The sequence below is a fragment of the Ipomoea triloba genome, chromosome 9 (assembly GCF_003576645.1).
Source record: "Ipomoea triloba cultivar NCNSP0323 chromosome 9, ASM357664v1".
Lineage (NCBI taxonomy): Eukaryota > Viridiplantae > Streptophyta > Magnoliopsida > Solanales > Convolvulaceae > Ipomoea > Ipomoea triloba.
The window spans coordinates 11831106-11845805 of NC_044924.1; the positions used below are offsets into that span (position 1 = coordinate 11831106).

Sequence of the window (14700 nt, forward strand, 5' to 3'; positions counted from 1 at the left end):
AGGGATTTTAGGGTAGGGATGTTAAAATATGTTCAGTTTTTCGTATATTTTAAGATTATTGGGTTTTGGTTTCAATTTTATACTTATTATTATATTATACTTAGATTTTTAGTCGCATTGGGCGAATTTGATAATATCCCAGGTTTATTTTTAAATAAGTATTGATTTGTATATATATATATATATATATATATATATATATATATTTTTTTTAGTTTTCAAAAAAATATATATATATCTACAAATCAATAATGTGTCCTTAATTGAAACTAAAAAAATGTTAGTATAATAGTATGGTATAATATATTGTAGTTTGTGTTCTTCTTATTGTGCAACTTCTAATTAAATTTCTAATATATCCTAATCCTTTATAATTTTATCAAATTCTTTCCGTCAAATATAACAAAAGTTTAGCGTCAAATTCTTTAGAGCATCACCACCAATGGTTTTTAAGGGGATTATGTCAGATTAAATAACCATGAGTCCATGAATGAGCTTCTATCTAGTGTGGGAAGTAGTTTTAATTTGATTTTGAACTCCTGCAAATATGAGTTTATTGTGGCCCCCACTACTCAAGAGAACAGATTGCCTACAAACGTAGGTGCGCGATTCGCGCACCTACTGCGTGTAAATCCCATTTGTTATTTGTTATTTTTTTATTTTTACTTTTCTTGACTCCTTACAACTTTCTCCTTTCATTTCCCCTTTTTTTCTTGCTTCTTCCAACCTCCTAACCTCTTTCTTACTTGGACACAAAAGACCGACAAAAAGGAGCAACTGATAAAGATACTCTTAAGCAATTTGTTTCTTTATTGCGATTTTCAAACAAATTGGTAATTTATTTCTTAATAATCACAACATCTCATGTGTTAATTTTCCTAACTTAAAATTAGAATATTGAAGTCTTAATAGAATTATGTAATACAATTCTGTATAGATTCCTAACTTAAAATTAGAATATTGAAGTTTTAATAGGATTCTGTAATACAATTTTGTATAGATTACTAACTAAATCATTATTCTACCCAAAACAACAGTATATAAACTCCTCCCCTTCTCACCAGTATTCACCAAAAACTAAACCTAACATATTTTGCAACACACCATCTATGTGACATTTTATAAGTATGATTGTCAAAATCTTAGCATGATGATTCTATTATTTGTATTTGTACTCATCATAATGATTACAATTTTTTTAAAAACCAATGATAGTATACTCATTAATTAGTATAACTTCAATATCATTATGTAAATATAACTATTGTATAATCTATTCATCTATACGTGTATTCTTGTATATAATGTTGTGGTTCTCATTATATTTCTCTATAATCTACACATTTTAATTACTCTTTACTCCCTAATCTATAGTTTTTTAATTTATGTTGTTGTTCCCATTATATTATTTCATAACAACTTTTATGAACATATTTCTAATGGCACAAAGATATTAGTCATGGTAAATGCAATAAAGTTAATTGATATTAACACACAAACTGTGGGTTGGAGTTCTAAAGTTTGTGTCATTAAGAAAAACGAACCAAAAAACGTTATTGAAACACCTGGAAAAAATATATGCTCATCGTCCTTGAGGATGAAACTGTAAGTAAATAGTAAAAAAAATTCTCCCATTATTATTATTATTATTATTATTATTATTTTATTTTTGTCATTATTAGTTGCAGAGTCAACAATTAAGAATTCCACATATCAATAACCGCTTACAAGATGAAGAATATATAATACAATTGAGGTCTCAATCTTATGCACAACAAGGCAAACACACGCTATCATATACCATAACATCATTGCACGAATCATTCTCATTCACTACCACCAGTAAACAAGATGTAATAAAGACACAACCAACAAAAATGAAATTCAATTTCACTAAAGATGGGGAAGATGAAGATAGTTCCGAGCCTCAACAAATGCACACTAAGAAAATTTAATTTACTCTGCTCAAATAAGTATTCTTTATCCAATTGTTTTCTTCCATTGATTGATCATGATAGATAGACATCTATAGTTAGTGGTTTATTTGTTTCTACTTACTTTAGTTGTAATTTAGCTATTTACAATTTCGTTATGTTTTATTAAATTATAATCATCGAGACTATTTCTTTGATTTTTATTATTTAGCATTTTTTTTCTCTCATTATTATATGATTACTTTAACCAATTAAGGAATACTAATTTAAAACCACGCATTGGACATTAGTTTAATCGGACAACGCGCGTGTGATAACTAGTAGATAATATATGAGATATTGATTATAATTGTAACTAAAATAAATGTTTCCAATTTTGTAAAAACCTTAATCTAAATATTTAGTCTAAAAATGATAGTATAAATAAATACTACTTTTCCATTTGAATTTCTCTAAGTCTTTTTAATTCTCTTTCGAGTAATATTGTCAGTGTCTTTATCTTCAGTACTTGTTTTTTCAATTTATTTATTGATATTTGGTAACGTGTCATATGCAATTGAGTTATTGTGGTAGTATAGAGAGCAACGTCATGCAATGAGATTATGATGTAGAAAGTTGTGGATTTGTCTCGTTGTGTTTGTATATATGACTGAGACCTTAGTTGTACTATGAACTCTTGATCTTGCAAGCGCTTATTGATATTTGGTAGTAGTAGTTTTCCCCCTACATGTTTTATGTGTTGTGAGATATGTGTCGTACATTCTAATGTGAAAGTATTGAACAAAATATTAATATTTATTATATTTGTATAAGGTTAATGAGTAGTACATTTTGTTCTAATTTCATAACTTGTTTACTTGATAGTAACAACAATAACTTTGCAGGTAGTCTGAATACTGATACTGCAATATGTCCAGTTTCATCAACAGTTTCTACATCCATTTTGCACATGTTTATTTTGAAGTTAATATTTTTGGAATTAGTATGAATGAGTGTAGTACTTGATTTTGTGTGTGTGTGTGTGTGTGTGTGTGTGTGTGTGTGTTTTGTAATTTTTTTTTTGTTAATTTTATACTAATCTTGGAGTACCCACTGCTACCTTTTCATCACAATGCATGCAGTTAAATAGTTTGACACTTTGTGCATAAATATTTTTAAACAGTGGTTACATCCTATATGCCAATTATTTTTGTTGTCAAGATTGATGTTGATTTTGTCTTTAATCCAAGCAAATTGATGGTAGAAAATGAAATTAATTGTAAGTTTATATTAGTTCTAATATATTTAAAGAATGCACAATAAGTATTTTACATACAAGATTAATGAATATTGCAACGGTAGCTATTTTTGAAATTTCTTCATTTTCTGAATTTGAAAGATTGATTGCAGCAATGTTGTAGTCTCAGCATCTTTTCAATGTATCAAGTGTGTCACAGTGTTCTAATGCCATACATTGACATTTTTAATAATGAGTTTTAAATTAATTTATTAGGTTATTTGAATGTCTTCTTAATCAACAAATCCTCCCTAAGTAGTTAATATGTTGTTTTTTTAAGACCTTTATTATAGAAAATTAATGGGTAAGTTAAAAGTTTTAATGGAATATTAATAGAGAAGAAAATATTTAACGGATAATCATATAATTAAGGATAAACTAGGAAATCTCAAGAAAAAATATAAGTCTAAACAATCTGAACTATCCATTTGATTCAATAATTTGACTGTCATTTTTACTGTTGCAAAAATCCCCGCCTAGGCGCTAGGCGCTCCTAGACCGAGGCGAATTGCTCCCTAGGCGTCCGCCTAGGTGGCCGGCCGCCTAGCACCTAACTCGGCCGACTGGGCCGAATTTGGCCGAGTTAACTCGCCCAACTTGGCAGAGTTAGCCGAGTTAACTCGAGCGAGTCGACCTTGTTAATTTTATTATTATATTTATATTTATTGGCACCCGGTGTCCCGGTTTACACTCCCCACATGGATGATGGGAGTGGGTTCGAGCCTCAGTGGAGGCAACTGTTGACTCTTTGTGCTTCAGTAGGTTGAGAAAATAGCTATAAACAGATACTACATTGTAACAGAGTCAGTAGTACTCAAAAAAATAATATTTATTTATTTATATAAGTAAGAGAAGTAAGATATATATATATATATATATATATATATATATATAATATAATATATGACATACACCGCACACATGAATTAATTTTTTGTTTTATAGGTCGCCGCCTAGGTACCGCCTAGATCGCTTAAGCGCTAGGCGCTAGTCTACCGCCGAACTAGCGCCTAGCGCCTACTTACACATTATAAACCTAACTTTTTTTTTTTTTTTTTTGCTCTCATTAGTATAGTAGAAATATAATAAATAAATAATATTTATATATATTATTACAAACAATCTAATTATTTAAAATAGGTCAAAATAGATAAAATTACAGTGTACACAATCAGTAAGCAAGAGTACAGATTTCATTAACTAAGCCTGCATTACAATTCCCAAAAAGTGAGTATTGATAATTACAAAATTCATTAACCAAGACTACATGGGCAATTCTACAAACAAATTTCAAGTTTATTAATGCATTCGTTTCTTTCCTTTGAAAAAAAAAAAAAAAAAACTTCTAGTTTCAAAGCATTGACCAACACTACATGAACTATTTACATATACATGCATTTACCATTATAGTACAACAAATTCAGTTTAAAGTTTCCAAAAAACAATCAAAGCTAATTTGTAGTCATTCAATGTCTATTTGATCATCCTTGTTTCCAAAGAACTTGGACATCATGATTATCTTGCTTCTTGTATAATATGTTTTTTTCCGGTTGGATTGCCTAGTATTGATTTTGGTTTCCTCTTGCTACTGCTGCCCTTGGATTTGACTTGATTCTGCTGTTGATTTTGGTTCACCTCCTATTGCTGCCCTTGGCCACTTTGGTTCCCTTGTTGCTGCCCTAATCCATTTTCTTCATCCTGCTCCTGTTGTCCTATTCTAGTGTGGTCATCATGTTGTTGTTATTGTCCTACTCCAGTTTGGTCATCCTGTTACTTCTGTCCTGAAGGCAAGTGGATGAGGCTTTGTTTGGTGGCAAAAATGACCATCTTCTTTGGCTTCAACTGAAAAAAAAAAGTATAAGTTACAAATACTCCCCATTAATATTCTAATGCAACACTATATTAAATTATACCTCTTTTATTTGGATTAGAGGGACACTTCCTTTAATTATGTCCAGTTTGCCTACATAGTGAACAATGTAGTTGAATATGCTTTCTGAACACTGAAATTCCATCTTGACTCAATTCACCAACTGATTTTTTTTTCTTAGCTTCTTTGTCCTCCCAACCTGCATAGCACCCAAATTTAAATCAAAGTTCATAGATTACACATACAAAGGATAATGAGTAGGCAATCAGTAATTACCTTCGTAGAATACAAAGGTGGCAATGGTGGGGGGGATGAGTTTGTCACACATAAGCCACTCAGTAGGACCTGCCATGGGGTTGCCATGGGGTTGATACACCTACTATATATCTTCAAATAAATTTTGTTGGAGTAATATGGATGGACAAAGTCAAACACTGCACCCTTCCCATATTTTTTTTTCCAAATAGCACATATTGCATGCTTGCATGGAATGCCAAATAGCTCTTGCTTCATCCTTCTCAATTTGATTAAACTTTTTGACAATGGTAGCACATATCAAAGCGCATGCTTGCATGGAATGCCAAATAGCTCTTGCTTCATCCTTCTCAATTTGATTAAACTTTTTGACAATGGTAGCACATATCAAAGCCTTCCGTTCTGTTACTTTCTGTCTTTGCTTAAAGAATTTACCCATCAACATTTTCCTTATCATTTCCCTTGCCTCCAATATAGATGCATTCCATGACTCACATATGTTATTTACCAACATGTCGCATTGGCAGCCTCCAATATAGATGCATTCCATGACTCACCATATGTTATTTACCAACATGTCGCATTGGCAGTTTGTAGAGAAGTGGGATCTAGACCATTCTGTTAGACTCTTATCACCTAACCATTGGTATGCATCTTCATCTAATAATCTCAGTTTACTTAAAGCAATATTGAATGCATTTACAGTGGTTGCCTAGCACAAACCCAACCCATAGAGGGGAAATTCACGGGGTCTTTCTCTGTCCGTTTAACGGTCCAGGTCCACCCACGTTCGCTCCGAGAGGCACAGGAGCTAGCTCAGGGGGAATCGTCACTTGTGGGAATCGAACCTGGGTTCTCCCGGAATTCTTCCCCACAAAGAGAGCTCACTTGCCACTTGAGCTACCCCATTGGGTTACCACCTTCATATTTACATGCATGTGTTTCACACAAAATCGGGGATCCACAACAGGTAGCAAATCCTCAAAGGTTGTAATTAACCTCTTCTGTTTATCACTTATGAAACAGAATTCATTCTCAACAGTCTCTGTTATCTCCAAATCCTCTTTCAAAAGCTGTAGAAACCAACTCCAAGACTTCTTTTCTCTCCTTCCACAATAGCATATGCTAGTGGAAATATACTGTCATTTGCATCTACACTTACAGCAGTAAGTAGTATCCCACTTGTTGCAGCTCTAAGGTGATAATCATCTACACCTATCAGTCCTCTACAATGCTTGAATCGTTGCTTGTTACCTTCCCAACAAACCCACATTCTTAGAAATCTCTAATGACCACTTTCATTAGTTAAGTCACTAAGATTCACCATACATGGTGTCTTAGGGTTTGTTCTTGAAATTTCTACACAATACCTCCAAAGCTTCTTGAAGTTGTCTTCCTCATGACCTTCTCTTAGCTTCTTTGCCTTCCAAATAACCCTATATGCTTGTTGATCACTAACATAAAATCCCTCCTTACTGCACATCTTATCCTTGAACTTTTTCATCATCCAATCTGGGTGGTATTTCAATTCACTTGACTACCTCTTAGACACCACAGTAGATTTCACCACTCAGAATTCTCCCAAACCCATGAACACCCTTCATGTTCATCTGTCATATTCAAAATCCTCCATGACAGTGAGTTAACTACTTTCCTCAACCCTATTCTCCAAAGACAATCCTCATGTGTACACTTAACAATGACCCTCTCTGTGTCATTTTTAACTGTTCTAATTTCTTTGTCTTTATTGAAAGCATAATTTGCACTGCTTCTCTAAACTGTTGTTTTGATGCAAAAGTCATACCTAAAGTGAAATGTGGCTCTTTCATGTCTGCTGCAGGTCTAAATATAGGACACTTACCTTCACCATCACTATCAAAATCCACAACTGACTCCTCATCAAAAAGTTGATTTCATCCAAATTGTTTATCATTTTGTTTGTTTCTGCTACTTTTTCTACTTTAGCCTCCCTTTTTTAGTCTGCAATTAAGTCATCTCCAACCCCTAGACCAACATGCTCATCTGCCCCCACACAGTCTACCTTAACCTCACTTTCCCAATCACTATCTGGCTCAACTACTTCTATTTCTGCATCGATCAAGTCCAACCATCCATTATTCCACCCAAAACTCCAACATATTACTTGGATTGACCTCATTCAATATAGATATAACATCATTCTCTAATTGTAGTAACTTCAAACTATCATTTCAACAACAATAAATTAGTGTTCCTACTTCACAATACCCTAACTATTTTATTCTATCGTTCAACACATCTAGACACACTTTCTTAGCTTCCACTATGTCAATTGTCATACACTTCATTTATATTCTTTGTGCTATCGTTTTGGGCCAATATCTCAGGCTTTTATACGTTCTATTTTGGGCATAGCGCCCCAGGTAATAAGATTGTCATTTTCCTACCCTTGTTTTGTACTTCTTGTACCCGATTTATGATGGACCCAATCCTAATAAAACCATCACTATTAGATTGGTTTTTAATTTTTATCATTTATGTATTGATATACCGACTATTTTCTAGAGTGAAATACAGATTTTTTTTAATAAATTTTAAAAAATTTAAATTTTACTAAAATATTTTGATTAATTGGTTAACTAACCAATTAATTATAAAGAATTAGTTCGATTAATTAACAAATCAGAAGCTCAATTTGATTAGATATGTCAAAACGGGCTTCCCCGTCGCGCCCCGCCAAGAGGGCGAGGTGAGCTTTGAATTTATGGCTAGTATTTTGACGAGCTTTTTAGCTAGTCCTGCCAAAATAGCAAGCTTTGGCAGGTTTGCGGGGCCCATCAAGCCCATGTAGTATATATACCTTTTAAATATTAGTGTATATGTTACATAATTTATATAATTATATATACTAATATATGTTTATTTATTTATTTATATTAAAATTTATTAGTAAGTAGTACATTGTATAAATTACCCCTATTTGTTATTGGCTTATAAATTAATACATTATGTATTTAATTATTTATTAAGACTTATTATTTTTTAATAAATAAGATAATTATGGATTTCATAGTACGTTGGAGTATAGGGAAACACAATGTCATGAATCAGTTTCTGCCAAAAAATATAATAACATAAAGTAATCAAAATTTGAAGATCGATCTAGAGCCAAGGATGAATAGTATAGTTTGAAATAAAAACGTCCTAATTTACTCTATAACAACGCACGTGTTATATTGTATTTAACAAATTACAAATGCATTAATGTATATTTAAACTATCCAAATTATTTTAGTATACACTTATTAACTTTTTTTATATTGATTTTTATTTAAATTTAAATATTTTAAATTTGGCGAGCCTAAGACAGGGCGGGACGAGGCGACCTCCCTTAAGCCCGTATTTTGGCGGACTATTTAGAGAGACCCTACCATGTGCCATATGTCGGGTTTTAATGAACTCCCCGTTGACCTGTTTTGATAGCTCTAAATTTGATTAATGATTAAGACATTTTACAAATTTGATTAAATCATTATTATGCAATATCCACTAACCTAGCAATAACTTTGTCCAATTCCGCAAACTTGAGGGGTCTGAGCGACAAGAAAACAAAGAAGAGTGGCCTAAAGCAATAATTAGGCTTTGAAGAAAACGTGACCGACGGTCTATCTTCGATTCTAACACCGGCCAGGCAACCCTTGCCTTATTACGGAATACGGAGAAATTCATTTCTAGCATTTACTAAGCCGAGCGGAGACTCCTCCTCCATAATCGTTTCATTCCCGGAGCTCCAAACAACAGTGGCGAACACAACAGTGGAGGGAGATCGTTTCCGGGGAGCTCTGTGCTATGCTCCAACCAGATTGTGTTAATTAATCAAGCTGGAGATCCGGCATCGGAAACATCGAAGTGAAATCAGATGATACTCTTGCAGTCCCACTCCAGATACCTCCTTCAGATCTTGTCTACCCGCGTTCAAAAGTTCGTATCCAGTTTTGTTTTGTTTTGTTTTTCTTCTCCTGTTCTCTCACAATCTGTCGTATTGTTACTATTGTCATCGTTTTTGTGTGATTACCTGTATTAATAATGAGGTGTTAGTAATTTTCGGTGTTGTTATTTTGATTATTTTAAATGATATTCCGTGTTAGCTGAATAATCTCGCCTGATTGTTTGTACATGCTTTTATTCAACTTAATATTCTAAAACCTGATTTACTCGCTTGATTTCTGCAGTCTTGATAAAGGTGTTGAACTTGATTGCCAATGGGTTGAATTTGATGATATTCGTTTCCATATTCAGGTGAGTTTCGGACTGGCCTTGTTTTAGTAGAGCCTCCAGCCATTCTAATTGTATTTTTGAGCTTGTAGATTGGTGTTCTATGCATTGATTAAGATGAACATTTTTGTTATCCTGCAGGCTTCAATGAAGAATTCGAATGTATTGCTACTTTCAATGTCGATACCAATACCACCTCCTGAAACTGTATTCTTCGGGGGACTTCCTCAGGGAGCGATAGAAGCCATAAAAGCAGCATATGGTGTGGTTGCTCAGATTCTTGATCCTCCAAGAGATGGCTTTAATCTCACATTGAAACTGAACTTGTCCAAACTTCCTCCAGATGAAGGTTCTACAAGTTTCTTCTTTAAGGTCATTATGACTTAAGAGCTCGTCATAATTGTGCGCTGTAGGACATATTTTTCCCCCAAAGCGTCATTTCATTAGTTTCTTTTACATTTCAGTAAATACTGGTCTAATATTGTATTATATGCATCTACATGTTAAAAGAAACTTGTATTATAACTAAACCTTGATTTGACTTTTACTAGGGGAAAGACAAGGAATTTTTTCTTTTACATCTGAAATGTCATAACTTATTTCAATCAAGAAGGATTATCATTAAATTTGTTCAGATTCTTTGCAGTAAAGGATTATTATATCAGTAACATATTTGACAAATGCGTCTTTGTGTACCCAATAGGGTGTAATTCAGAATCTGGCCTTTATTGGCTAGGCTTATTTGTGTGCTGTCAAATCTTTGGTGATGTTATTTTATTTTTGGGGGATTGCACAATTAGTCTTTTGCAAAGAGGAAAATCTCTCTTTGAAACAGAGTTTGTGCTTTGTATAACTTAATGTAATCAGTGGGGTTACTGGAAATATGAAAATTTTATATTTAATAGGATCACAATGTCAAATTGAATACAGAAGAAAATAATTCATATATTTATGTCTGTGTATTTATATGTATATTGAGCCCACTTATGTCTGTGTATTTATATGTATATTGAGCCCACTGAAGCAATTGAACCAATATTTCTGGAGTTGCTTCAGTAGAACTTTGCTTGTGTACATTTAAAAAATGTTTTGATGTGTGCATAATTTGTAAGTAATATGATGATGCTATATAAACTCTGGTTCATTTGACTTTCATATTTTAAATTTCTTGTATGTGTGCATTTCTAAAGTTTCCTGTTGTGTTATTGTAGATCACAAGAATGCTTTATTGATGAAGATTGCATCTGTGAGGGAAGTGGTAATGGGGGCCCCATTAAGAGCAGTTTTGAAAAATCTAGTTTTGAGAACAGTTCCTTCTAGTTCAGAAAAGCTTATTTCCCTTGTTCATCGGCCAAACGAATCCTTTTTCCTTGTACCTCAGGTGAAACTTTTGTTCAATGTACATTAGTATATTACTGCAAGAGCATAAATATTTCTATATCTGGCATCTTAGAACCAAGTTATTTATCCAATGTCTGGCATCTTAAGAACCAAGTGTCCTAACATTGGGTCTAATTTTTAGAATCCTCCCATGATTTATTTTTAAATTTTCAATTTTAGATCTGTCTGAATCTTGCCTTGCCTCGTTAAGTGTATCAGCTGTTCACAACTTCACATGTTACTGGGTTGCCCCTTACCCCAAAGGGTCAGAGGTTCTCTATGGTCCACAATGCACATGTTCTATCATGAATATCAGCTTACTACCTTTTTTCTGTCACCTCGCTGTTTACAGTAGGTTCTGACATGATAAAGTGTTTCTTTTTCCTATTTTGTGCAACCTAAATCTTGAAGTCTTAATGCCCCTGGAAAGCACTTGGTACAATAATCTTTTATTTATTTATTTTACAATTTTTTCTTGAACCTTCTAGGTTGTAGCATCTACCTATAATGTTTTGTCTTGCTTTAATTTTAATTCTCTCTCACACACACCACATAACATATAATTATGCCATTGCAAGTTTGGAAGAATCCAGTGCATTTTTTAATGAAAACTGTAACTGCTTGCTGCAGATAGACAAAGTAACTGCCATCTTTCCTATGAGATTCAATGACTCTATAGATACCGTTCTTGCATCGTCTTTCCTTCAGGTAATTTGATTATCTTAATTACACTTATTTTCTTTCCTGTCTCCTCTATCATATAATTCCAAAGATATAGGAAATGTCACTATGAACAAGTCATGTTCAATTTCACTTGAAACTTGGTGCCACATCTGAGTGCCCTCACCATAGGTTTCCTTTTTTGTGTCTATATATCTCTATGTATGTGTGTGTGTGTCTGAACAGCACATTTCAGTAAATCACAATCTGGTTATCAATATATCATTAGGAATTTGTGGAGGCAAGGCGAACTGCTGGACTAAACACTGCCCCTCCCTGTTTTTGGTCCCCTTCTCCTCCTCAAGAACTGGAGGGAGTGGCTAGCGAGGCTATAGCAGCTAATGCTGGATATTTCAGATTTGGTAATGCTAGGTACTTCAATTTGCTTCTTTTTGTATATGCCCCTTTATTTCAGTGACATATATTTATGTTTTTGGTCTACAGTAATTTTCCCTCGTCATGTGGAAGGAAAGAAACTGGATAGAACTGTCTGGAATCTCTCAACATTTCATGCGTATGTGAATTATCATGTTAAGGTGAAATTTCTTCTATTTAAATGGATTAGTTTTTATATCTCATCACGTCCTCTTCCTGGTTCACTTCTTTCTTTTGCCTTCAATTGATGGCTTTATTGGAATTCATTTTCAGTAGAGGGGAATTTTATTTGTTCTACTAGTTGATTTGCCATTTTATTAGAATTTACATTTTTCTTCTTTCGTTAAACATGGCTGGCTTTTGTTGATTGTCATTTTATGTTAAGCATGCTAGAAGGGTTTTAATTTCCACGGTTCCACCATAGTATATTTTGCTTTTTCCTCTCTTCTCAATTTGTTCAATGCTCTCTTATAAACAGTGTTCAGAGGGTTTCATGCATACTCGGATGAGGCGTCGGGTGGAATCACTTATACAAGTAACTCTCTTTTTATGCTTTATATTTGTCATGAGCATTTAAGGAGAATATCTTTGCTTCTTTTAAATAAATATAGGCATTGCTGAGCATCTGATGTGCACAATTTGTTTATTTTATACATGGTCTTGCTGAGGTTATCATGATTGATGCTTTTTAAAAAAATGATTAATTAAAGGCAAGGATTTTCAAGCAAAGTGAGTTTACTGAGTTGAAGGATTTATTCTAGTTCTAGACATTAGGTCAATTATTATGGAGTGCCATTTCCCTGTAAGCTTTAGAAGGTTGAATAAAGCCTTTTGAAGTTCATACCTTTTTGCTTTGGGGTTGGGTTTTCAACATCAAGTGACATTGTGAGATCATCTCACGGATCCTTTTCCTTGAGATGGGTTGAGTTTAGATAGAAATGTAATACTTATGATGGAAAATCTAATACTAATCAGAGATGAATTGATTATTACTTATGAGGGAAAATGTGATACCTTTGTTGAAAATGTAATATCTTTAAATTAAACCCTAATATTTAGGGGGTGAATAGTTATTCATGAGAAAAAGTATAATACTAATTATGGATAAATTAATTAATTATTACTTATGAGGGAAAATGTAATACTCCGTACTTATGAAGAAAAGTGTAATACTAGTCATGGATAAATTGATTATTACTTATAAGGGTAAGTGTAATTCTTATTAGAAAAAATGTGATACTTTTAAATCAAAATGTAATATTTAGGTGTTGAAGAGTTATGAGAGAAACCGTAAAACACACACTTATGAGGGAAAGTGTATTACTTATGAAAAACTTGACCCGTCTCACACTATCACATATAAAGATCAATGAGATGGTCTCATAGGAGATTTTGCCTTTGCTTTGGGGTTGGGTTCAACATCAAGTGGCATTTGTTTGTGGATTCTTGTGATAACTTATTAGTTTTCTCAAACTATATTTGTTTGATCAATTGCTTCAGGCTCTTGACCGTGCAAAGCCGGAAGGTGAAACCCCAAAGAAAAGTCCTTCACCAAAGTCATTTAAACGAATGGTGTGTAATTTTGGCCTAGTCATTGTTATTTTGAGATTATCTTGTCTGTGCTCTTACTTATAAAAGGGAAATCTTATCTGCTATTTTTGTCACATTTTTGCCTTGTTTAGAGCCTTAAGGATAGCCAGAGTGGTTTCAATTCACGAAGATGAGGGGCAGGGACAGCATCCGAACCCGGCTAAGCTTGTCAATTCCTGCTTTACAACATTTCTTCATTTTTATTTATTTCCATGTATTTTGGTGTAGGTACTCATAAAACAAATTAAGTTTCCATGATAAATCTATTTTTTCACGAATTTTGACTTGCAAAGTTCAAATTAAATGCCATTATCTGTGCATACATGTTCCTCTTTCAGTCAATTATTATGTCAGGCATCAAAACTGTATTTTCTTTGGGAAATTGTTGTAAACATTTGACACATTTTTTTGGCCACCATGCAATACAAAATGGCTTCTATCCCCTTTCAAAAAAAAGTGTTACAAATAGAGATGATGGGTTCTAGCCTTATAGGGACTTGGGGCTATTTCCCTTTATACGGGGTGCAATGTAATGGACTAATGGTAATATGGACGGTCTAATGTTTGACCTCCTATAGCTTATAGGGAAACTTCAGTACAGATGAACTACAATAATTTTGTATTGATTTAATTTTCTTAAGTTGTAAGTTCTTAGTTTCTAAATTATAAATTTTAGTATTTTCTTAAATTATAAGTTCTTAGTTTCTAAATTATAAACTTCAGTTTCATAAATAAATATACAAATAATATCTACTTTCTATATCTAAGAGAAAAAAAAAAGTTAGGCCTATAATGAGTAGAAAAAATGATGGTTAAATTATTAAATTAAGGGTCACACTTGTGTGAGATCGTCTCATGGATCTTTATTCGTGAGATGAGTCGGGTTGAGTCGAATCAACATGCAAATGTGATACTTATATGCTCAAATATGATACGTAGTATTAATTAAGAATACAATTTTTGTTACTTATAAGAGAAAAAGTATTACATTTTCCATTAAGTAATGTTGACAAGTGTCCCTTACTTAAAAGGTAAAATATACGTAG

The 14700-nt window shown here is 33.1% G+C and overlaps 1 protein-coding gene across 1 annotated transcript; it reads left to right on the forward strand.

The window, feature by feature from the left end:
- The first annotated feature begins 8962 nt into the window (after window positions 1-8962).
- LOC116028341 (actin-related protein 2/3 complex subunit 2A) lies at window positions 8963-14110 on the forward strand. The gene is made up of 10 exons (XM_031270029.1): window positions 8963-9295; window positions 9547-9613; window positions 9731-9938; window positions 10801-10970; window positions 11600-11677; window positions 11919-12051; window positions 12134-12225; window positions 12543-12599; window positions 13565-13636; window positions 13747-14110. Exons 1-10 carry the CDS (start codon window positions 9234-9236, stop codon window positions 13786-13788), a joined length of 981 nt encoding a protein of 326 aa, XP_031125889.1. The 5' UTR covers window positions 8963-9233; the 3' UTR covers window positions 13789-14110.
- The last annotated feature ends 590 nt before the right edge of the window (window positions 14111-14700 follow it).